The 26,332-nt window shown below is 36.4% G+C and overlaps 1 protein-coding gene across 2 annotated transcripts; it reads left to right on the top strand.

The window, feature by feature from the left end:
• Window positions 1-12,360: 12,360 nt before the first annotated feature.
• On the top strand, window positions 12,361-21,349 carry LOC129870495 (homogentisate solanesyltransferase, chloroplastic). Of its 2 annotated transcripts, none has more exons than XM_055945301.1 (10): window positions 12,361-12,712; window positions 13,255-13,376; window positions 13,467-13,613; window positions 13,821-14,046; window positions 16,768-16,841; window positions 18,601-18,693; window positions 19,272-19,389; window positions 19,523-19,585; window positions 20,910-20,942; window positions 21,112-21,349. In XM_055945301.1, the coding sequence occupies exons 1-10, from the start codon at window positions 12,512-12,514 to the stop codon at window positions 21,220-21,222; spliced, it is 1,188 nt and encodes a 395-aa protein (XP_055801276.1). In that variant the 5' UTR covers window positions 12,361-12,511; the 3' UTR covers window positions 21,223-21,349. The 2 variants fall into 2 exon arrangements, with proteins under 2 accessions (XP_055801276.1, XP_055801277.1); XM_055945302.1 differs by having other exon boundaries at window positions 12,363-12,712; window positions 21,063-21,349.
• Window positions 21,350-26,332: the final 4,983 nt, after the last annotated feature.

Here is a 26,332-nt window from a genome sequence, read left to right as displayed (position 1 = left end):
ATCCGTATCTCTTATTCACTTTTGAATGTCAAACTCTTGTAGTAAGTTGAACTACTTTTCTTTAACTCCATAGGTTGAGAAGTACTAGATGCATAAGCTCCTAGTCCTAAGGACTATGTGACGACGGGTATCCCTAATTCTATGAACTGTTAGTATTACTTTAGTACATGTCTAGGGTCCCTGAGATCCTAAGTGATATAGGCCTCAATGGCATTTAGAAGGCACTCGAGATGGCTACACTACTATTCTGGTCCCCGAATGATAGCTTAATCTTCTTACATTGTCGACTCTCTGATAATGATTTAGATTGTATATGTTTACTCACTACTTGATTCATGTATATTGTAATACATCTAAAACCGAGTCCCATAAAGGGCCAAGTATGGTATATGATGATTATGACACCGAGTCCCATAAAGGGTCGGGTACAGTATATGATAATTATGATACCGAGTCCCATAAAGGGCTGAGTACGGTATATGATGATTATGACATCGAGTCCCATAAAGGGTCGGGTATGGTGTATGATGATATGATGACACCGAGTCCCATAAAGGGTCGGGTATAATATATGATGATATGATAAAACTGAGTCCCATATAGGGTTGGGTATGGTATATGATATGTAGATTAGGTCGAATGTTCCTCGGCATTACTATATGATACGTGGATCGGGCCGAACGTTTCTCAGCATTACTATATAATACATGGATTGGGCCAAACATTTCTTGACATTACTATATGATATGTAGATCGAACCGAACATTCCTCAGTATTACTATATGATACGTGGATTAGGCCGAACATTCCTCGACATTACTATATGATATGTGGATCGGACTGAACATTCTTCGGTATTATTATATGATATGCGGATCGGGTCGTACATTCCTCGGCATATACTTACTATATACATGGATTGGGATGTATATTTTACAACGCTAATAATATGTATGTGCTTATAATGACAGAATGATGTAGATGGTACACCGAGTCCCCTAACGGGCCGGGCACAGTACGTGATGGTAACATGTATGACTTTATTTTATACGATGCAAGTACGGTAAATGGTTAAATGTTATACTTTCCCCCTACATCCCTATGCCAACTGTAATCTCCTTATGATGTATATGCTTTACATACTCAGTATATATATTGTACTGACCCCCCTTTCTCGGAGGGGCTGCGTTCATGCCCATAGGTACAGATACACACTTTGGGGATCCATCAACGTAGAGTTCCACTCAGCAGTTCAGAAGTGCTCCATTATGCCGGAGTCTTATTTTGGTATTAACTCTTGATGTATATATTTATTTATTCATGGGTACGGCGGAGGGCCTGTCCCACCTTATGTTACTGTTCTTACTCTTAGAGGTCTGTGGACATGTATGTGGGTTGTATATGGGTTGTATATGCATGTATGTACAGTGGTGCCTATGATAAGCCTCGCCGGCTTATATGTTATCCTGCCTGTTGATGTGCTATAACTTAAATAGGGGACAGATTTACTTACAGATAGCAGGGATATACGCGAGTGCCCAGTTCGGGCACCCGTCATGGCCTATAAAGTTGGGTCGTGACAAGGTCAAATCCCACGAAATAGCATTTAGATATCATAATAACATAAGCATTCATATAACTTTAGACATCAAATTATCATTCGGTAGAATAGCTCAATAAACCTTTCATTTGATTTAAATATGTGAGAATTGTCCTTACCACATAGAATCCATTCATTGGCTAAGAAGCCTTTTTCATCATCATTCAATAATTCTTTCATTTCATAAGAGTACCTTGAAATCATAAACATTTACTTTCATAAACTTTCATTTTGGAGTCAAAGCTTTCAATTCAACTAAATTTCAACATAATGAAACTAGGTGAGTTCATTTCATCCAACCTTCTAAATACATTTAAAACAATGCTAGCATGCATGATGGTAATGCAAGTGCATGAATTTAAAACATCTTGAAATAACCCAACAAAATACCTTAAAACCCTTTTCATGCCTTCATATAAGGACCTATAATAAAATTATCAAACTTTATGCAATTAAGAGTCATTATAGACTCAGATAGATAAATAAAATTTCAATAAACAATAAATCATGCATTTGGAATCATATTATAGAAACCCATAAGATTTCACCATTTGAAATTAAACTATTTAGTTGAGAAAAAATTTGGGCTCCATGGGTGGAAGAACCCATGAATGAGACCCACATACTTTGGGGAAACAAACCCTAATACAAGCTTTAAAGAAATAAAGACTTGATCTTCTTGGAATGAACCTTAGCTTTCTTAATAAAGAGAAAACCTTAAGAGAACTTGAGAGGTTAGGGTTTGGGTCTTAGAACTTCAGTGAGAGTGAATGAGTGTAGAAAGGCTTTAGGGTATGTACATAGGTGAATTCTTCCCTCAAAATGACCTCACTTTGTGTTAAAACACAGAAAAAGATCAAAATGCCCCTTTTAAAAATCTGGATGAACTGGCTTCACGGGGACCCTTCATGGTCCGGTGGTGCTTACCATGGCCCGTGGTGGGGTCCCATGATGATTTACTTGGGAAAGTATTTTGGGAGTTTGCATAGAGGTTCTCTGAACTTTCTTAACGAAAACCTTCACGGTCCGTGAAGGGCATCACGGCCCGTGAAACGTGGTCATGGTGCAGGTTCTGTAGGAGGCCTACAGAGTGAACACCATGAAAATACACCATGGCCCATGGTGGTCGTCTGTTGTCCTTACCTTGGAATGTTTCCTGAGGGCTTTAGGAAGGAGTTACCACAGAGGTGTTTATGGCCCATGGTGCTCACAACAGTCTTTGGTACCTCATCGTGGTACCTTTCCTATAGGTATAAGCCTCTGAATCACCACCATGATGGCTCACTACGAGGTGTGGTGTATACTACAGCCCGAGATGGCCTTCTGTGGTCAACACTTGGTGCCAGTTTTCTACATTTTCATTCTTTGTTCCCCATTTTAGGACTTTCCAAATTTTCGAGGTCATATATGAATCAAGTTTTCAAATAATATTTGGACATGTTTGTGATTGTGTTCATCGATAATATATTGATCCTCTCTAGAAATGAGCAGGAGCATGTCAATCATCTCAAAATCGTTCTTCGTACTCTCAAGGTTAGAGAGTTATATGCTACATTCTCAAAGTGTGAATTTTGGCTTGCTTCGGTGGCATTCCTAGGCCACATTTTATCTGGTGAGGGTATACAAGTTGATTCATAGAAGATTAAGGCGGTAAAGAATTGGCCCAAACCCATATCCCCGATGGACATAAAAAGTTTCTTGGGTTCGGCTGGTTACTACTAGAGGTTTGTTGAGTGGTTTTCATCTATATCATCTCCATTGACTAAGCTAACTTAGAAAAAGTCTAAGTTCCAATGGTTAGACGCTTGCGATAAAAGTTTTCAATAGCTGAAAATTAGGCTGACTACTGCTCTAGTTTTATCCCTACCCGAGGGAATTGATGGTTTTGTGATCTATTATGATGCATCCAAAGTTGGATAGGGATGTGTGTTGATGGAAAAGGGTAAGTTTATTGCATATGCTTCTAGACAACTTAAGATTCATGAGAGAAACTAGCCGACTCACGACCTTAAGTTGGCAGTTGCAGTATTCTCTCTCAAGATTTGGCGTCATTATCTCTATGGCATGCATGTTGATGTGCTCACTGATTATAAGAGATTTCAATGTGTGTTTACTCGAACAGAGCTGAACCTGAGGTAAGACAGATGACTTGAGCTACTCAAGGACTATGATATGAGCATTCTCTACCACCAAGGTAAAGCTAATGTTGTTGCTGATGCTTTTAGCAGGTTATATATGGGGAAAACTGCCCATGTAGAGGAGGGAAAGAAAGAGTTGGCTAAAGAAGTGCATAGGCTTGTATGTTTGAGACTTCAACTTATTGACTCTAGTGAGGGTGGTGTTATTGTTAAAAATGGATATAAATCATGTCTAGTTGTTGAGGTGAAGGTAAAGCAAGATCAAGATCCCATCCTCTTCCAATTGAAAGATGATGTTCACAAGTAGAAGGTAATGGGTTTTTCTAAAGGGGGAGATGGAGTATTGATGTATCAAAGAACATTGTGTTTTCCACGTGTTGATGGCATTTGAGAGAGAATCATGGCAAAGGACCATAGCTCGAAATATTCGATCCATCCAGGTTCTACAAAGATGTACCATAACTTGAGAGAAGTCTATTGGTGGAGTGGTTTAAAGAAAGACATTGCAGACTTTGTGTCCAAGTGCCCAAATTGCTAACAAGTCAAAGTTAAGAACCAAACGCCTTATGGAGTGGCTCAGAATATTAAAATTCCAGAATGGAAGTCGGAGATGATCAATAGGGACTTCATCACAAGATTACCACGATCCTGCATGTAGGATGATTTTATTTGCGTGGTTGTGGATAAGATGACCAAATCAGCTCATTTCTTACCAGTTAAGACTATAGACACTGTAGAGGACTATGCAAGATTGTATCTTAGAGAAATTTTTAGACGTCATGGGGTTCCTTTTTCTATCATCTCAGATAAAGGAGGTCAATTCATTGCTCTATTTTGGAAGTCATTCCTGAAAGGTTTGGGTTCAAGAGTGAACATTAGCACTATTTTCCATCCGTAGATAGACGATCAGACAGAGTGCACAATTTGAACTTTGGAGGATATGTTGAGAGCCTTTTTTCTCAACTTCAAAGGTAATTGGGAAGACCATTTACCTCTTATTGAGTTTGCGTATAGAAATAACTTCTATTTGAGTATTCAGATGGCTCCTTATGAAGCTCTGTATGGAAGGAGATGTAGCTCGCTAATTGGTTGGTTCGAAGTTGGTGAAGCTGAGTTGATTAGACCAGACTTGGTTCACCAAGCCATGTAGAAGGTAAAGATCATCCAAGAGAGGTTTGAGAACTGCTCAAAATCAATAGAAATCCTACACTGATGTTAGAAGGAGAGATTTAAAGTTCAAAGTGAATGAATGGGTATACTTAAAGGTCTTACCCATGAAGGGTGTGATGAGATTTCGAAAGGAAGAGAAGCTTAGTCCATGCTACATTGGTCCTTATCAGATTGTGAAGAGGACTGGTAATGTAGACTATGAGTTGGAGTTGCCATCAGAGTTAGTAGCTATCCATCTTGTATTTCACACCTCTATGCTTAAGAAGTGTTTGGGAGACCCTTCACTTGTTGTTCTGAATAAAAGCATTGGGGTGAAAGAGATTTTGTCTTATGATGAGATTCCATTTCAGATTCTTGATCACCAAGTATGAAAATTGAGAACCAAAGAGGTAGCATCCGTCAAAGTTCTATGGTAAAGCTAGTTTGTTGAAGAGGCCACATGGAAAGCTGGAGAGGATATGAGGTCTAGATACTTGAATCTATTTGTGCTTTCTAATGATGATATTGAGGGTAATGTTCATTTCTCTTATCTTTGAGTTGATGTTCATTTCGAGCTTGAGTATATGATAAGTATTGTTGAGTCCGAGTAGTGAGTATTTGATTATTTGAGTATCCAAGTCTTGACTTGCATTCGTACCTTGAGTAAGTTCCTAGATCAACCATTATTCAAGGACGAATAATCCCAAGGGGAAGATATTATAACACCCCTGAAGTTCCTAGCCTAAACCAACTCTAAGACAATTTGAAACTCTCACCAGGCAAGGACCACGAGACCAACCACAGTCTGTACTCATCTTCACTATCTATGGAGAGGTCCCGTAAAAGGGATGAAATTTAAGGAAGGAGTTCACGAGAGGGACCACGGCTTATGGTGAGGACCACAGCTCGTGGTGAGCACCACGGACCATAGTCTTTTTCGTGAAGTTCATCCCAAAGACTCCTTAGTCTGAGGGACAACCACGATGGGCTTCATAGTTTGTTGTGGCCATCATAGACCGTGGTGACCTCCATGAAGTTGACCTCTCCTGACCCAAACTCAATTCCACCACCACGACCCATGGTAAGCTTCACAAGGCCGTGGTAGCTTTCCGTGAAAGGTGCTCGGACTAATTTTAATAAAGGGCATCCCGATATTTTCCCACTTTTTTCCAATTAAACCCTACATATTTAAGGACTAAATATCAGTCTATTAACTTAGAAAAAAGGGTTTTCCTATCATTCACACTTAGAATTATGAGAGAGGCGATTGGATATAAGAAAGAAAGCTAGGGTTCAATCATTCACTTCCATCTTTCAAGTTTAGATTGTTCTTTGAGTTCTAGTTATGTAAGGCTTATTAGAATGTTGGACTATGTTTATCCACGTGTCGTACATCTTCTTTGAGTTGAATTAATCCTAGAGTCGAATTTGAATGTTCCTACAATTTGAGTTTTCTTGATATATTTATGCTCCTAATGAGTCTTTGCATATACAAATTTGATTATGATTTACTGATGTCGATGAGTTGAGTAATTAAGATACCCATTCATGCATTCATTCCCATGAACCTTAATTGAGTATTATTTTTAATATTTTATAATATGGTTTAGTCTTAAAGGTTTGATTGGTGAATGTTGAATGAGAATGATTCGAACTTGGGTTGAATATCAAAAATCTTTACATTTACTATCATTTGAATTGATTTGTTGGCTTATAGTCTTTCTTCCTTGAGTTAGATTGTTGATTGAAATTACCCACTTATTTGTCTCTTTATTTTAAGTCTTCCACTGAATGAATGAAAGTGTGACTGGACCAAGTTATTAGTTTGGGGACCAGCAATGGTCTTCCAGTGTCGGTCATGCCTAGGGTACCCTCTCAGGGCATGTCACAGCCAAACCTAATAAAAATCTTATATTAGTCGGGGATGTGGGTCTGGGCCAGTTCTTAATAGCTTTGATTTTCTGTGAATCTACTCGAATATCATCACCCGAAATAGAGCCTAAGAATTCGATAGATGCAAGCTAAAACTCACACTTGGTAAAACTTAGCATATAACTCATTTCCTTAAGAGTTTGGAGAACAATTCTGAGATGGTTAGCATGCTCCTCCTTAATCCTCAAATATATCAGAATGTCGTTGATAAACACGATAACAAACATGTCTAGATACTACTTGAACACTCTATTCTTAAGGTCCATAAATGTTGCATGAGCGTTTGTCAACCAAAGGACATAACTAGGAACTGATAATGTCCATACCTGGTTCTGAAGGCTATCTTCAAAATGTAACTTTCACTCATTTTCAATTGATGATAGCCTGAAGTGAGGTCTATCTTAGAGAAGAAAGTGAAACCCTGAATTTGGTTGAACAAGCCATCGATTCTTAGAAGAGGGTACTTATTCTTTATGGTGACCTTGTTCAACTGACGATAGTAAATACACATCCTCAATGAAGCATCTTTCTTTCTCATGAATAGGACAAGATCACCCCAAGGTGAGACATTTGGCCTAATGAACCCCTTATCTAGAATATCTTTCAACTACTATTTTAGTTATTTTAACTCTGCGGGAGCCATTCTATATGGGGGAATAGAAATAGGCTAAGTATCGGGAAGGACATTTATTCTGAACTCTATCTTCCTATCTGGAGGGACTCGGGGAAAACTTCAGGAAACTCACTCACAAATGGAACTAACTGAAGGGATGGTGTCTCCACACTATCATCTCTAACTTGAACAATATGGTAGATACACCCCTTAGAGACTAACTTTCTAGACTTAAGGTATGAAATGAATCTATCCTTAGGCAAATCTAGACTACCCTTCCACTTAATAACTGGATTATTAGGAAATTGAAACTTAACAATTCGATTTCTATAATAAATTGAGGCATAACAAGCATAAAACTAGTCCATGCCAAGATTGACATCGAAGTCAACCATGTCTAACTCAACTAAGTCTGTACAAGTATCTTTATGGTAGATATAGACTATACAATATCAATAGACTCTTTTTGCTAGAATAGACTCACCAACAGAAGTAGAAATACTGAATGGTTCTAAGAGTCGTTCAAGAAGGATTCCAAACATAATAGCTATATAAAGAGTCACAAAAGACAAAGTAGCACTTGGATCAAGTAATGCATAAACCTCATGAGAAAAGAATCGAAGTATAACAATGAAAACATCTAGCGAGTTCTCTTGGTTATGTCGATTAGCATAGCATATAAATAGTTTGGACCTCCGCCTCCTTCTGAATTAGACCCTCTTTGATTACCTAGGTTTGGCGGTGCTGCAGAAAAAGATTGGGCTCTGTTTCCCTCATTACTTTGGTTCTACATAGGACAATCTTTTAGAAAGTGACCCATCTGCCCACACTTGTCACACCTATTGGTGTCGGTAAGACACTCTCTCGAATAAGGTCTCTTACACTTACTACAATGCGGTTTGTGCAAATAACTCAGGACAATACTAACGGGGTCTTCCTATGGTGACATGTAGTTATGGCACAAAGGGATTTCTACTAACAGTCTCACACCTCTACTAACGGGTGAGCCTCTACTGCAAGGTTCACTCGGTGCTAGGTTAACTCTCAACGGAATATCATATATAGTATATCATAAGCTTGTCATAGCTCATACTTCGCAAAACTTATTCATAGGAATAGCTCACTATTATGTGATTCATGTAATATGGGTGTAGGCCTTCCATAATTACGAATCCTTTTTCATAAAAAAATAGTAATGATCTTAAGTCACCCTCTTCATAAAACTTACTTGAAACATCATTAAAACATCATTCAAGACCTTACATGAGTCATTCATAATCATTTTTTGAAAATCTCTTGAAATTCATGATCAAGGCTTATACTTGAAAATAAGGTTAAAACATGAATATATGATCAAGTGACTTGGAAATCATGAAATTTGATTAAAAACATACATAATCATATACTTTACACCAACTCATACATAATTAATGAAAATAATATCAATTGTAAGTATAATTGAAAATACCCATAATCCATATCATGAATCCTAAAGATCAATGCAGGAAAATTCATAGAAAAATTCTTCAATTTCATGCAATAACCATCAATTTATATTAAAATAGATTCATAATCACAATTTGAATCATAATTTATGTAATTGAAATAGAGATCATAAAACCCATAAAAATACATACTTGAATTTATCCAAAAGATGAGAATCTGTTGGACTCCATAGGTGAAAAATAATATATTATCCACATACCTTAAATGAGAAGACCAAAGAAGCTTGAATAAATTTGGACTTTTGATGGAGAACTTGAGAGAATTCCTTGAATGTCTTAAATGGAGTTTTTTGAGAGCTTTTGGAGAGAGAGTTATTTGAATAAATGAATTGTGGTGGAATGAAGAAGAAGAATAGGAGTTTAAGTTAGTTTATAGAGTTGAATTGAGTCCTAAAAACGTCTAGGTTCATTAACTAATAGTTATGGAATGTCTAAAATGTCCCTACTTAAAAACTGAATTCTGATGAAAAACTTAACCCAAGTCCGCGTTCCTTCATAGGCCAATTTTGAGCGAATCAGAATTTGATCAGATTTTGACTTGGGGGAAAATTTGCACTGCGGGGGAGCAGGTCCGCCAAGCGGAGCTATGCGCATCCTGTTGGAAATGCAATTTTTGAAAATAATTATCTTTCGGGATACTTGACCTAAAAATCCACTGAGATCATTTTTGAAATGTTTAACCTTATAATAACATATTCCAACCTTCAAAAACTCATAATACTATGCTAGGGTTGCGTTCACCAAGACTTTATGACTATTTACGGGCAATTAAGAAAATCAATCTTTTAGTTCTAGGTATGCAAGTTTGTCAAACCTTATGCTTCATTTAACCATTTCTCAACCTAATTAAATAAGTACCACTTTTATTCTCCTGAACTAAAAGTGTTGACCTTATGCCAATTGATAATCATACTGAGTTGGTTAATCTTGCCACAACATCAACCATTAAACAAGGTGTAGAAGTCCCAAATTCTCATTGTTAGTTGTTTTCCTTAGTTTTATACTCTTTTTCTTAAATGAGTTAAACCTAGGACAGGTTCCAATAATAGCAAACCATTAAAAATTTATTCAAACAAAAAAAACTAACAATGCATACATTTATACTATAGGATATTCTACCAAAATCACCCTTATTATTGTCAAATTGTCATGGATCCCACAACCCTTAGTTGTGGGGTTTAGCGACTCATTATAATTAAAATAACCAAGAAACTGCATTCATTAAACAAGAATTTACTTACAAAAGTGAAGTCAATCAACCAAGGTTTTGATTTCAAAAACTACGTTAATCTCAGAATTACTTTGGTAGTAGTGTACATTGTCACTGTGTTATTAGCAAAAATAATGATGATAAAATAAATTCTAAAAAATACTATTTATAATGTAGGAAAATTCAAAATTCAAAATAGGAAAAATGAGAACCCGATGTGTGTCTAACTTCTTGGCTGACAACCCGGCATAGGTATGACAGTCTGTTGCTTTGGTCATTTCTCGCTAATAGTGGCTGGCCTTTAAAGGGTCGTTTGCAATGGTAGGCTTGACAACTAGTCATAGGTCTGATGGTCCATCTAATTGGCTATCGTTGACCTCTCAACTTTAGTAGGCTTCTGTTTCACTGTGACGGTGGAGGCGATGGTCCGTCACGCATCCTATTAGAATCTCAGCTACACTTAGTCCATTTTTTTCTTTCTTTCCATATTGGCTTGATTTCTTGTACAAAGCATAAAAACCCCATTAAATGACACAATCACTGCATAAGAACTCACATTTATTCGTAGTAAAAGTGTCAAATGTGTCTTCTAATATCGACAAACCAAATGTGCTACCCAAATAAAAATAATATTCGAGACTCAATGGAATTCACAAAACAACTATCGGAGGTCATCTTGATGAGATATTGACCAAAGTCAACACTTTAACTAAAAACACCACCTAACACCCAAAATGAGTCTTGAAGCCTCGGAACCCAAGCAAAGATACTACTAGGCATAAAAATCCATATTTCAAAGCTAACGATGCTGATGAAAATCTCATTTGAGCCTGTTTACTAAGAATATTGACCAAAGTCAATCATTTCAAATTAAAAGCTCCAAAACTAAAAAAACTTTCCCAAAACTCACATGAACACCTCGAGAATTGTTCCATCCATCTCAGCAACTCAAAAACACAATAAAAAAGCTGTAGAAAGAATCAAAATACTAAAGGAACACAAAAACAAGAAAATAACCTAGAGGATCATTATATGACCTAGAGAAAAAATGTGTTGATAATAAATTATGTTGTTGAAAGAAAGAAAGAAATTATACTTTTTGTGCTTGTGGTAACTCTTAAATCAAGGAGTTGTGTGCTACTTTTTGTGCTAGTGGCAACTCTTAAATTAGGGAGTTGTGTTCAACATAAGTGTGGGGTTTGAGCTTTGATTTTGTACGTATTAAAGTTCTTAGGGAAGTGTAGTCATTATTATCCATATGCATACTACCCGTCCCTTATCTTACATTACAATAAAATTAAGTCCTGCTTGATATTAGACTAAATGAGCTTGAATTAATGGTGTAGTACACCAAGGGCAAGTCAATGGCACATCTTTTGTTGCACATGAAGTTTATTATGAAAGAGTAAATTCTTTGATCTCGAGTCCCTAAGTTTTATTAAATTATATATGTGGAGGACTTTTCTCTATTGTTTGTGTAAGGGGCATATGATTTGCGATGGAAAGTGTTGTTCTTTGACTCCTCTGAGGGAGTGAATGAGAAAGGTGTTTTAAAATGTCTTTAATGTCGAGCCCTGAGGCTAGGTGATTATGAAAATGTGTTTATTTATTTTAAATATTTTTGGCATGACAAGTTAGGGAGAGTAGTTTGAAAATGTCATCTATCTTGGAGTGTAGTTTAATTGCTCAAGGATGAGTAATGGTGGTAGGGGGGAGGTTGATGGTTAGATATTCAACAAATTTTATGAGCTTATTTGATGTGAATTTATTCGAATTTAGAGATTTTAGATGTGAATGTATCTGAATTTTGTTGTTTTATGTACATGCGAAGTACAACATGACTTGAGAATAAGATAAAGGAATCAAGGGAGAAATCCGCAGAAGAAATGCACCGAATGAAGTGTAAAGAATTGCGCAATAGCCAATTTGAAGTTGAGACTGCACAACAAAGGCAGAACTCAGGAAGCCACTGTCAGGGCTACGCGATGAGCCTCACAGTCAGTCTCCTAGGCACGCTTCTCTATCATGCACACACAAGAGGGACCAAAATGGACTAAAAGGGCCTAGTAAATTTACTTCGAATTGGTTTTAGGGCGGAGGGGGTTTAGTATGACTGACAAAGTTAAAGTATCTTTTATAAATAAAGTACAAGTTCAGGGGTAATTGTGTATTATGTTGAAGTATTTTATAATTTATCCCAAGTAAAGAAATGGTGTAATTGTACCAATTGTTTCATACGTGGGAGGGAAAGAGAAATAAGAGAAAGTGAAAGGGCGAGAAGACACAAATCACTAGCAAACCAAAAGGTTTGGAGTTTGGAGCACCACTGAACAGACAAGGTATACCTCTCCTCGTCCTTTAGTGATGGAGCTGGCATTTTCATCCCTCCGATTTTCATCTCACCAAGACAACGCTTTCCGGTACAGAAAGTTAACCGTTCCACCTTCTTGTAATGCTGCTAATTTGGTGCTCAAATCTTCCAACAACTTGTCATCTTCAGCTGGATTGCACAAAATTTTTTCAAAGACTCTTTTGTATAGAAACTACAGGCAAAGTTCAATCCGGGTATGTCTACAAAATTGAGATTATTTCAATAACGTGGTATTTTTTCATATCTAAGCAGACAGTTACCAGAGAGGGCTTGACATTTTATAGGGTAGTCAAGTTCTTGCGTTTATTTAGTCATAAACGGCTAACAAGTGAATAGATTAATTAGCATTTTCTTGCAAGTTTTTCCGGCTTAGTTTTGCTGCATCTTTCTGGTCTTAGTTAAACATGAGAGCAAACAGCTTGAATAGAGAAATTGATAACTCTTTGGAGATATAACCACCACAATTTTGAGCTTTAATTAGCTGAGTGAAGCTTTTCAGAAATTTGACAGTTGCAGCATCTTACCGTTAGCACCAAGTGTCAAAGAGCTCAACTTTCTATTGCTTGCTTAATTATATATCTATCTTACGATACACCAGTTATTGACCACATATATGCGTCATTTATGTTCTTTTCTCTTTGTCGATTGTCTACGGAGATAAGATCTTCTGGCAAGAGGTATTACTAACTTGAAATATTCAATTAGTAGCATTCTCATGAAAGATAAACACTTCCAGGCATGCTCTCAAGTTGGTACTGCTGGATCTGATCCAGTGTTGGATAAATTTTCACAATTTAAGGATGCCTTTTGGAGATTTTTGAGGCCCCACACTATACGTGGGACTGCGCTAGGATCACTGTAAGTGTGTTTATGTGTATGGTACAAGCAGCACTTTCGTGAACTTGCAGCAGGCGCAGTTAACTTGTGTTAACATGATTTCTTTGGCAGCTCATTGGTTACACGAGCGTTAATTGAGAATCCGAATCTAATCAGGTGGTCATTAGTATTTAAGGCCTTTTCTGGTCTTATTGCCCTAATATGCGGGAATGGTTATATAGTCGGCATCAATCAAATATATGACATTGGCATTGACAAGTAAGTGATTGTAGAATAGAAGTATTTGTTAGATATTGATGGATAGACTGTTTCTTTGTTACTTTAACCTGCAAACTACTCTTGCAGGATGGGCATAAATGAATTGCAACCCATAAAATCTCAGTTATTCTGTTTTTTTTTCTCAATTTGATGATGCAATTATTATTTTCCTTTTTCTTTGATTACTCTTTTTCATAATGTTTGCAGGGTAAACAAGCCGTACTTACCCATAGCTGCCGGAGATCTTTCAGTTCAGTCTGCATGGTTCTTGGTGTTATTGTTCGCTGTGGCTGGCCTCCTTATTGTTGGGATGAATTTTGGCCCCTTCATTACTTCTCTTTACTGCCTTGGTCTCTTTCTAGGTACCATCTATTCAGTCCCACCATTTCGGCTGAAGAGATTTGCTGTCATAGCATTCCTAATAATTGCCACGGTATGCTTATTTCTTGATGTATTTGTTTGCTTCTTACTTATCCTTACAGAACATATTGCTTTTCTGAGTTTTTTTAGAAGTCAAGTACCTCTATGGAAGAAGCAATATGCTTGATATTGCGCTTGAATAAACTGTGGACATCGTATGGAAAATTTGAAGTTTCCTTAGGACAATCATATATATATATATATATATATATATATATGATTTTCCTCTTCTGAAGTCCCTCTTTTTATGCATTTTGTTGGCTGAGACTTCTTGATGTTGTGTACTATTTGGACTTGGTGCCTCAATAATTACAAGTACTGATAAGAATCGGGTTACTTAAATAAACAATAAACTAATATGGAAGTGAAAATAAATAGATTAAAGAAAATAATTGAAAGATATGCGCAATTGGAGAATAAAATCCCCAAATTCAAAAGATGTGGTAAGAACCCTAATTAATCTTAGAGCTCGTTTGGATTGGCTTATAAGTTGCTTATAAGCTGTTTTCAGTTTTTTTGGGTGTTTGACTGGCAAACTCAAAACCATTTTGTGCTTAAAATAAGCCCAACAAAATAATTGAGTCTATTTGGCTTAGCTGATCTAAAACAACTTATAAGCTGTTTTTTTCAGCTTATAAGCTGCTTAAAATAAGTAAAGCCAGACAAGCACTTAGTATTCAAAAATTAGCGGATTAAAACTAATTTATGATATTAATAGAGCCAATTCAAGAATTTAGATCAAAAAGTGATCAAGATTCCTATTTCGAAGAAACTAGAGACAATAATTAGTATAAGACTAATTACTTTCTTTAATTTACGAATAAGGATCAAAGATATCTAGTTAAAGAATTAATCTTACCTACTAAGATTTCTTATAAGGTTGTAAGATAAATCCCAAGTAGCCACACTCAAAGGGGTAATGAAGAGAAACTCTCAATTTATAATAATGTTTTTTGCTAAAAATAATAAAACCTCTCCTATACATATAGGGGAAAAACTATCCCAAATAGAATTGGATTAGAATTTACTTTTATGAAAATAATAAATAAAACCTAACTAGGAAACTCTAAATTAGGAAACTTTAAACTAGGAAAGTATATAAATATAATACCAAAAATTCTTCCCTAAGGAAATAAGGTTCCCTAAGGAAATAAGGAAAAGTTTCTAACTTTGACCAAAATATGTGGGCCCTTCCCAAGACTTGCACGTGACTTTTCCTCCGTTTTGGGTGGGGATTTTAAGCTCTTTTTTTGGACAGAAATTCAGCCACCATTTGGGCCCCAATCTTCTTCCATACCATAAAATATATGTAGTACTTAGTCCATTCGTCACCACAATTCTTGGACTCGTTCTTGGGCTTTTCTTCCATGATAATCATCTTCTTGAGTTCTCATTAACCCCAACAATCTTTTCTTGCAACTTCTTATCTTGAGACCTTGATGATTGTCTTCTTAGGGCTTCTGTAGCATCATCCTTGTCCATGGAGCTATCAAATACTATTTGAAAAGATTAAACAAAGCCTTGAAACTTTTGGTGCCTTTGGCTTTGGCATTGTGAGGAAAAGTGAACATGATATAGTTTGTACTCAGATGAAGTGTAAAGTTTCTGATTGTAAGAGAAGGTATAGGGCGGTGGTGGTAGCGTGCTTAGTGCCCAGTATTATTTTTCTTTTACAGTTCTCTTTGGAAATATTTTTGCAGCTAGTTTTGGAGGAGATAGCCAATTGAACATGACTATCAGCCAAGTGTTAATTTGAACCTCCTGGTTACCTACGGCGTATTAAGTTCTCCACTTACTGCAATGGGGTTTATATAGCAGAAAAGTTCTTCATTATAAGGACAATTGTAAGCATGGCTTGTAGGACTTTACTTGGTGATGATGGTCTGAGGGGCATGACCACCTGTGGTACCCGATAGTTGTCTTTCTCCCTAGCATCATGTTTAAGTGGCTGGTGCTCTCTAAGAATCAATTTCAAACCCATAAATACAAAAGGGGCAACCATCCCAAAATGACTCCAATCCAACATAGTGGTGCAGCCTAGTGCCCTTCTTCCTTTTTGGTGAGCACACCCTTTCCATCATTGAGTTAGGAATTTCTAGCAGCTTCTACATGTGACTGCTAGAGGCCATTTTTAATAGCAACGACTATATTGTATCTTGGTCCACACTTATTGCCTTTACAGAGGTACTCAAATTCTCGAAAGTCCAAAGCTTAACCTAAGCCACCTGCTCTCGCAGCTGTTCATAGTTGCATCTGTAGAAGTCCTCATTATTAGTTGCAAGCAGTGTAAATTATGGAACCACTTATGTTATAATGTTTCAAATCATATCCTTTTCTATGGCTTTATCCTCTTTCCTATCAAGAATTATTTTGTTGAACCTTACATTATCTTCAATAAGACTCAAAACAGAAAATTAAACTCTGTTTCTGCAGTAGTCATCAACACTTGAAATATAGGATGGAGCTATCAGGGCAGTTTCTAAGTTTTTAACTTGTTGGGTATTGGGAAATAATGCTGATTAACAATTTTTTTTATCTTTCTTAATCCGGGTATAATCACTCTAGTCATCCATAATAGTCTCACATTTCTCACAATTCTGAACGATTAATGTATGCAGTTATTCATTGCATTTTAAAGTTTCGTGGTGCATATATCTTTTTGCACGGGACACCTAATATCACCTGCTTTAAGATATATTGGTCACACGGAATCAAGAGTTGATATGCATTGCAGGTACGTGGTTTTCTTCTTAATTATGGTGTGTATTATGCCACAAGGGCTGCTTTGGGGCTAAGCTTTGAGTGGAGGTGAATGCTTTTCTGTCATACACTCTATTTCTATGTCAAGATGCATGTTGCCTTTTCTCTCATCTCTCTGTATATTTATCTATATAAAGAAACAAAGCCTGTCAATTAACATATAATCTTGCATTGGGTTAAGCAAATTTATTCCAAACCTAAAAGGCATTGAGTTTTATTGGAAAAATAAGGACTTGATATGAGCGGTATGACCTCTAGTAGTCATCAGAAGGTAGCTACACCCCAGCATTGTCCTACTTTCCAGTCTCTTCCTCATATTTTTTTGAAGCTTTATTGTTATTGTTGTGGGATAATCACATCAATTGTGTGGATGCTGCCGATATCTAAAAGGTACTTAAGGTTTCAAGTAATATCCCTTCACATTCTAACCAAATATATAATAGAAAAACCATTTGTTTAGCTTCATACTATGGGACCCAGATCAGTAATAGTGGGGCAAGAGCTTTAACTGTCCTTGTCAATCTTCTCTTCCTTGCATGCATTTGAAATGACATGCAAAAGTAAATTTAGAGTTGGAAGGGTAATCTTGATACATTGGGTTCACTGGATGAATCCCAGAATTTAGCTAGACCTATTCCTTAACACTTCCATCACATATTGTGTCGACTAATTTTGAGCCAAAAATAATACCTTATAAAAATTGGTGTATCTTTCCAGGTCTCAATTCTGAACCTGCCGGCCCAGCCCCTAGACAAAGATAATTAAGGGAAAAATAGTGATGAATAAAATATCAATAAAAAATGGTCAAATCAGCTTTTAAGCACTTGTTATTTTTTTCCTCATAATTGTGGTGTCCGGGCCAACTTTCGTGCACTTCGACTAATTTCATGGGATACCTTCCTCCTCCCATTAACAAGTACTGGGTAACACTGTCCAGCAATAAGCACTGGTTAGATTATTTGTCTGTTTTGATGGACTATAAAAGTGATTTTAAGCTAAGGTAACCCAAAACAAGCCAAAAGCTATAAGTTGGTGGCTTTTTGGTTTAAAAGTAGTCAGGGTTTGACCAAGTAATTACAATGTTATGCCTTATATTTTTCTAAAAAATTACAAAGATACCAGCTTTTTTCTGCCATGTTTGCTAGATTTGTAAGGTCTTCCTCTCCAATCAACAGAGATTTCCTCTGCTGCAGTATCTTGTATAGACGTGGGAGTTTCCGCGCTGTAATTACTCTTTCTTTCCTCTCTTTACCTCTTTCCTTTGCAAACCAAAAAAAAGAAGAAAATTGGTATATATGCTTCACAGTAGAACATTACTGTATTAGTGCATGAATATACACTGATGATCTGACCAAAGGGAAAAAAAAACCTCTTTTAATTTAAAGTAATCTTAGCTAAGAAATTTAGACTTAAAATTGATTGAAACATAAATTAATTTGTAGGGAGAACAGATTTAGAATAAAAAATCTAGTAATAGTCAATTCATTTTTAGCATCCACCATTTAAGGGCATTTCTCCAAGCTCATCAATTGCTTATTTTTTGCTTTAGAACTTGTAACCAAATACTTAGTTGCTTATTTCACCTCAGCACCTCTTAATGAATCAGCTGCAACACTTAAAGCGTGCTTTTAAGCGCCAAGTGCTTAAAAACTACTTTTTGTTCCACTATGCCTAATGTGCTCTAAGTCAATAAGCAATTCACGTCTATATACAAATGCCACTTCATAATTAGTTTTACACTGGGTTAACTTTTCTTCTACATCCTTATTATTGATTATCTGATTAGTAATACATATTTCACCTGCAGCTCACCTGTTGCATTTATTACTACTTTTGTGACTTTATTTGCACTAGTTATTGCCATCACTAAGGATCTACCAGATGTGGAGGGTGACCGCAAGTAAGTTGTAATACAAATTTTAAAGAAATTTGCTACTTCTTTCCCTACTTTAGTTGGAGCGTTTTATGAACACTGAATTTCCTCGATGAAAAAGTTTTAATTGCTTATACCTTCTGTCAATCTATTTCTCTCAATCCATGCAGCCTTACTTGATCTCCAATATTTTGGTTACAACTGTCAAGTGATTCATCCCATACCCCATTGCTGATTGACATTTCTCCCATCGGCTTATTTTATGAAAATAATTTTATTCAGGATTTGCTGTTGAAATATTCATTCAGTTATTGGTGTTATAATGTGTCTAGATTTGTTGTTTTAGAAAGAAAAAAAAGGAATGTGTCTAGATTTAATCGATATGATATAGTAGAATTATCTGTACTCCATTACAGAGAATAAGTATTTACCTTATTGTAAGTAGAGTACTACTTACTACTAGATCAAAACTCCTATAAAAGAGGAGAACCTCTTGTGTAGTGTCAACAACTAATTCAGTAAGAATTCTTCGTCTTTTTTAGCCTCTTTTTCATAACTGTTGACATCTACAGAGTTCCTCCTTTTCATTTAATGTACTAATCTAGGTTTCAGATATCTACCCTGGCAACAAAGCTTGGTGTGAGAAACATAGCATTCCTCGGCTCCGGTCTATTATTAACAAATTACATTGGTGCAATAGTTGCGGCAATATACATGCCCCAAGTGAGTTGTTTTTTTGATATTTATTTTATGTTTTATATGATATTGGCATTTTCTTTAGGGAAAGAGGTCTCTCAAAAATCCTGATTTTGCTCTCTGTCAGTAATGATTAATAGCATAATTCTCTTTATCGCAGGCATTCAGGAGTAGCTTGATGATACCTGTACATGTCATCTTAGCATTGTGTTTAGTTTTCCAGGTACTCAGTTTGAGATTTGAATCTGATCATGATTGCATCAGGGAGAGACTTTTTTTTGGTTAAACAGTGATTTGCTTATTTATAATATTTACAGATAGAATTGTCTGCACTACTGCCAGCATAAGATTGTTCTGTCCTAATAGGATAGTTACAGACCAAATTACATAAAGGCTTTTTGTACCTTCCAAAAAGAGTTCCTTCCTTGTCTGCTTCCAAAGCCTTCAAAACAAATAAAGGTGGAACCGTTCATTCCGCAAAAAATTCATCATGCGTCAGCTTCTGGCCTTCTTTAGCTGGCAAGTCTGCCACCCTATTTTGTCCTCTGAACTCATGTCTAATTGGGGAGGGGGGGGGGGAGGGGGTTTCCCAGCCTGATGAAAAGCTCTCTACATTCATTTATAATATTAATGTTAGTATCATCGTCAGAATCCAGAAGCTCAATTACCTTTTGCGTGTCTCTTGCAATTGCCAATAATTTCACCTGCATTTTATTGGTTAGATACAGACCATGTAAAAGAGAAAGTAGTTCAGCTTCCATACCAGAGTTTGTGTTGACTTTTGCACAAAAGCCTGCTACCCTGTTACCATTTTTATCTCGAATCAGCCCTCCTGTTCCACCTACTTAATGGTAGCTTGATGATACCTGTACATGTCATCGTAGCATTGTGTTTAGTTTTCCAGGTACTTAGTTTGAGATTTGAATCTGATCATGATTGCGTCAGAGAGACTTACCTAGCTTATTTAAACACTGCTCTGTCATTTTGTTCACACTACTTAATGTTGTGTTGGATAATTTTATGTCCTTTCTACTCTATCGACTATCGTGCATTTCTTCAGTTGGTGAAGAACATAAATGAATTCTTGAGAGAAGTATTCTCAACTTCGCAAGTATTGCTTTGAGATACCATGCCATAATACACTGTTCAACTATTTTGTAATTTTTAAATCTATGGTATAGCGTGAAGAAGCTTTTTAGTGCTGGTAAACTGTTACTCTATCTTATGATGTCTCTGGTTATACCAGGAAAACCAAACCTGACCAATGATAGGATTTGCAAATAGCTCTAGATTCTAAACAACAGTTTGCAAGCTACTTGCCGTTCCTTAATTTACTAAACAGTTTTTTTTTGTCAGTTGAATAAATACATTTTGGCTTCTCTCAAACATAAAAATGGCAAAGGAAGATTAATTAGCTTTTATGCCTTTGGATTAATGTTTTCATTATCAATTATATTCTGGGGATAGTGCTATTGATTTAGCACTTCCTTGTGGAATAAACTGTGGTTTTCAAGTAAGATGTAAAATGCTTTGTTATGTATTTGCAGGCATGGTTGTTGGAGAGAGCAAATTACACTAAGGTAATTTTAACACTTAAGTTTTGCATGATGATCTCATGATTGTGTGTAGTATTCTACTGGTAAACAATTGTAATTTGCAAGGTGATCACTTTGTACTGTCTGATATCTGCATTTTTGCAGGAAGCAATCTCAGCATACTATAGATTTATATGGAATCTTTTCTATGCAGAGTACATCATCTTTCCTTTCGTCTAACAACTACTGGATAAAGGTTTTTGTTCGATGGACCTCAAAGAAATGCAAGTTTTCTTTCTGGTTTGCAAAGGAAAAGTGTCTATAGAGATGGGGGGGGGGGGGGGGAATTTATTTATCCTATTGTTGTATATTCTTAGGAAATTCATCAATCTTTTCTTAGGAAATGGAATGTTTGTTGTATGAGTCAATTTTTTCTATCGTAATTCGTAACACCCTGTATCTCCATGCCAAAGAAAGACTAGTCTACGCCAATGAATTTGTTCAACTCAGGAGGATAAGGTGGTAAGTGGAAATGTATCAAGGATCCAAAATATGAATGTATTTAAAAGGTTAAAATAAGGTTGGAGGTCAACAGAAAGCTTAGGATAAAAGTTGAAGTTGAAGGGTGCGCTGCAATTGATTGCTTAAATGATCTTGGACATGGTTTGAAGTCTTCAAACGAGTGCATCTACCAATCTAAAAGGAATTAAATGGCGTATCAAATTAAAGTTATATGAATCTTCTTTCTAATGCAAATCGCTTTTCACTTTGAGTTTTGAGCAAAAAGTTAATAGCTTTTTTATTGAAGGATTGTGGAGCAGTCCATTGGGCAGATACGCATTTCGCATATCAGAATATGTGGCCGCATATTGTGATATGCGGGCTGCATTTCCACTGCATTTTGGTCAGCAATTGTGAACATTCTGTTTAGAAAGTGTTGTATGCATTTTCTAGTGCATTTTGGTCTAGCAATTGTGAACTTCTGTTTAGCAAGTGTTGTATGCATCCAAATGTTATAAAACTTTAATGATGACACACTCAAATTACACCTCATAATGAAGTATAAAGTGGATGTTGTTCAAATATAGAATCTAACTAGGTTGAGGTTGATCCCATAGGGAATATGGCTAGAAATTAGGTCAATGCGGGGTTTTTTGTCAATTATTTTCTAAGGGATTTTTGTAACAATCCACAATTTATCAAATATTTATTTGAATTAATTATTAGAATGGAGTAGGATTGTGTTCCCCATGATTCATAACTCAACAAGTATATTATATTGGTGATCTATTCTGATGCTTAGCATGCAAAATGAAGTTTAGTACATCTAAATGTTGCTCAGCCCTATTTAGATGAATGTCACTCTAAATACCTTTCGGTCTTTGAATGTTTGAATTCTAACCCTTACTTTTATTTTAGATTAACTTTACCTTTTACAACTCAGGTCATTAGACGAGGGTTGGTAGCCCTGCATCTTCATTGGTAATCTCTTTTCCTATTTTGTACTTTTTTTTATCAAGCAAGTTAAGAATTAAGGTTAGTAATAATGTTTGCAATTGTTACATAGCAATCATTACAAAGAGAATAACAATACATGTATGCACACTGTTCAAGAATTACTTTTTACGCTAACTTACTTTGTTAGTTTATCATGGTGCCCACAACCCTAGTTATGAAATTTAGCTACTCATATTTGCAAGAACACAATCATAATTTATGGTTAAAACATAATTATGAACTTACAAGAAGAATAATCAAAATTTAGAAACTTCATTATCAAACGTAATCAATAGTTGAGAATCAATGTATCGAATTTCTTGAAAAGTCAACCGAAGTATGCTACAAGCAATTTCCAAATTCGAGTTCTCCAAATAAAGTGTGTAACATAGAAAACACAAATTTTATCCTAAACAAACTAGAAAACCAAGCACATCAGTAGTATACGACTCGTGGTCAACATCGATCAATTGGTGGTCTTCAGTAGTCAACTTCCTCCTTCGATACCTATCGTTCATTTCACGACTTGGTAAGAACTTACGATTCATAGTACAGGTCGTGGTAAGATTTTGCCTTCACTAAGCCTCTTTTATATGCCTCATGAATACAACTCATACTATGAGAGTACAATTCATACCTCCACTTGTAATCCAAGTACCCAAATTGCATAGTCTCAGAAGTTTTCCACGGCTGGCTTAATACGGCTACCTTGAAGGTACGCTAGTACATTGTCCCGTACTGCCTGAATCTCAAATTATCAAGGGTTTGAAGTTTTCTACAAATGATAACTATGGCTCATACTTGATAGTACGGCTCGTACATTGGATCGTACTAGCCGATCTTTGATTTGGGACTCTCTGAACTCTTTCATACAAATACAACTCGTACAATCACAGCATGATTCATTCCCATGCCTACTTTTTTCACTGCATTTGCTCTTTTACTTTTGGACCATGCTTTCCTATACAAACATACGAAAAAACATCATATCTGCATAAAATACTTAAGAACGTACAACCCTTGCTAACATTGCTTAGTCGGACAGAGGGTCTAAAAAACCACCCCCACCTCTTGAACTCGATGCTCTCAAGATTGTTTTGAGATAGTCCTTGATTCAGTTATCAAATTGCCACAAGTATTTTTCCTCCTCCCAAACAACAATTGTCGCAGCCTTGCCCTTTCAATGAACTAACAACTCTGTCTTAGTATTCTTCTTGCTTCTACCCACGACCTTGTGGTCAAGTATCTCCTCAATTTCTGCATCAAAGTGAGTTGGTACAAAAGGAGGATCCTTCTTCGATTTGTTTTTTTCCGGATCATCATCATCTGCAAAATAAGGCTTCAAGAAAATCACATGGAAGGTTGGGTGAATCTTCAACCTTTTGGGCAGTTTCAGTTTATAAGCAACCTCACCCACTCGTTGAACTACTTCAAATGGTTCATCGTATTTAGGATCAATATGCCTCGTCTTTCTCACAATCTATTTCTAGATTTGTGGTGTGAGCTTTAGCAGCACTTGGTCACCCACATTAATGTAATGTCTCAATTCTTGAGAAATTACTTTTCGGTGAGAAATGACCATTTTTCCCTTTTCCATAGTATTTTCATACTTTGTATATGATATGGAGATTGTTGGCACAGTTTCTAATGCAATTGAGTGTGAATTTGTCGATTTGAGGCCTTCACTAGAAAGTTTTATTGAGATGGTTGACTTTGGTCACATATTGAGATGAGAGCATCAGATGGAAATTTCGTCAGTTTCTTTGCGTTCGGAACGTTAAGTTTGATCTAGTTTAGTGTTGACTTAGAGCCCCGGAATCTTAGTTTTGTTTTGAAAAATTAGGCTAAAAGTTGAGTTTTGGGCCTAAAAGTGGCCCGGGAGGGTAATTTCATCATAACGATCTTTTTTCAGAAATTTGATAATTTCATTGTGTCTAGAATGTCGAATTTAGTATGGTATCATATCCAGATTATTTTTATCAGACCACAAACGAATTCCCAAGGTCTGTTTGGAAACTTTTCCTAAATTTTGGACTGTTGTTCTGGTGCTAGGAACTTTCTTCTACGCGATCGCGGTGGCCAGGCCCGCGTTCGCGGAGAGCTTCTAGATTGCACTTTGCGTTCGCGGCATGAAGCCCGCCTTAGCGATAAAGGACCTCTTTGTGATCCGTATTCGCTGCACTGTTCACCGCTTTTGGAAAAAGTTGCCTCAGTGTATTTTGCGTTCGCGGAGTTAAGTGTATGCGTTCACATAGTTCAAATTTTGTCTGAGATAGTATAATAGCGGGTTTCTTCCCATTTTTCTCCATTCCACCATTTTCACTTGTTTTTGGATCTTAGGAAAAGGGATTTTTGTGGGGTTTCTTGAGATAAATCATTTGGGTAAGTTCCTTTATCATTAATAAATCTTTCACCCATTTTTATCTTTCAAATTATCTTCAAAATCAAGATTTCAAATGAGTTTTTGGGGGTTTTCGTCCCAATTTCAAAACAAATGATTTGATGATCTCTAACTTGATTCCGAATAATTTTTAATGGGTTTTTCAACCATGAACTCCCTTTGATATGTAGAACATGATTTTCGAATAAAATCCCAGATATTTCCTTTTCATTTTTGAAGTAGTTCTTGGACGATTTTGACTCCAATTTTAAAACCTTGCAATACGAGTATCATTAGACTCGTTTTGATGAACTCTCTTCATCCTTGCAATGGGTAATCATTTCAGAGTCGATGTTTGTGAGTTGAGCTCTGATTAGAGCATTCTTGCGAAGTTTCGGCCTTTGAGGTAGATTTGACTATCCTTCTTTGAGAATGAGATTGGATAATTAGTCATTCATATATTATAGACTTTGGGATGGGGCTATAATGTGACTTGGGAATGTTAAATTCATTGTGATTCCTGTGTGGGGGCTTATTTGTATTATGATGCTCGTGTGGGGGACTTATTTGTGCTGAGTAGCCCATGGGGGGGGAGGGGGGCTTATTTGCTATACTTATTGCTTTGAGAGCTTGAAATTCATGATTTTCTTGTGAGAGATGCATGTGATTCTATTTGACTTGTAATGCCTGCCCGATGGGTTGAGTTGTGAGGTTTTTAGCATACTTGAGTACCAAAACGTTTTCAAAAAGGGTGAAGACTTATTTCAATATATTTCCTTTCCATTACTATCTATTGAGGGTGTATATCATGATTAAGTTGAGTTTTGAGAACTTTGAACCTTATACTACATGTTGAGTTGAATATTGCCTCCATGACATATGTGTTGTGATGTATTCATCCTCATTCATCATATCATTGATCTTGAGAAGTTGAGAAATGTGTAAATTCTTTTTGAGAAAGAAAATGTGACACATTTTTATATCCTTGACCACGATCTAGGCGGCAAGTTGATGAGATATTGAGATTGTGATTTGGTATATGGACTGTGAGTTCCCCATGGGTCATTGTCTAGAAACCTTAGCTAGACATGTGTATGACAGGCTGTGCGACAACCTTGATTCCACTATACCACCACATCATTGCATCATCTCATTATATTGTTATTTGAATTACTTGACTTATTTGATCATACGCGATATTGAACTGTCCTTATGTGTTTACTTTACTTGCGTCGTTTTGTATAAATTGGCGGCACCGGTGCCAGAATAGGACTTTTCTATATGCAGGTAGAAGCGTTCCTTAGTTTATTGCATAAGCTTGATTAATTCCTTATACTCAGTTGGTCAAACCTATTGAGTACATGTATCACCCCTACTTCTGTGTCCTTTTTGATGGAGATCCTAGTCAGGGTATTCCACGTGTCATCTGATCTCTCTAGCGGACTTTGCATTTTCAGATTAGTAGTGAGATCTTGGGATCCCGATCGCCACTAGTTCTATCCTTTATTTTCAGTCTTTATTATCACTCAGAGACTTATAATATTCCTTGCTCATACAA

This window comes from Solanum dulcamara, chromosome 10, assembly GCF_947179165.1.
Source record: "Solanum dulcamara chromosome 10, daSolDulc1.2, whole genome shotgun sequence".
Taxonomy (NCBI): domain Eukaryota; kingdom Viridiplantae; phylum Streptophyta; class Magnoliopsida; order Solanales; family Solanaceae; genus Solanum; species Solanum dulcamara.
Note: the sequence above shows the minus strand (reverse complement) of the source record. Positions and strands in the feature narration are given on the sequence as shown.

What these genes read in the sequence shown, in the direction of transcription:
- LOC129870495 (XM_055945301.1), top strand. Translation starts at nt 12,512, where the DNA reads ATGGAGCTGGCATTTTCATCCCTCCGATTTTCATCTCACCAAGACAAC. An exon ending in CGGCAATATACATGCCCCAA is followed by an intron (nt 19,390 to 19,522) that starts GTGAGTTGTTTT and finishes TCTTTATCGCAG; the next exon opens with GCATTCAGGAGTAGCTTGAT. An exon ending in AGAGAGCAAATTACACTAAG is followed by an intron (nt 20,943 to 21,111) that starts GTAATTTTAACA and finishes TTTTCTATGCAG; the next exon opens with AGTACATCATCTTTCCTTTC.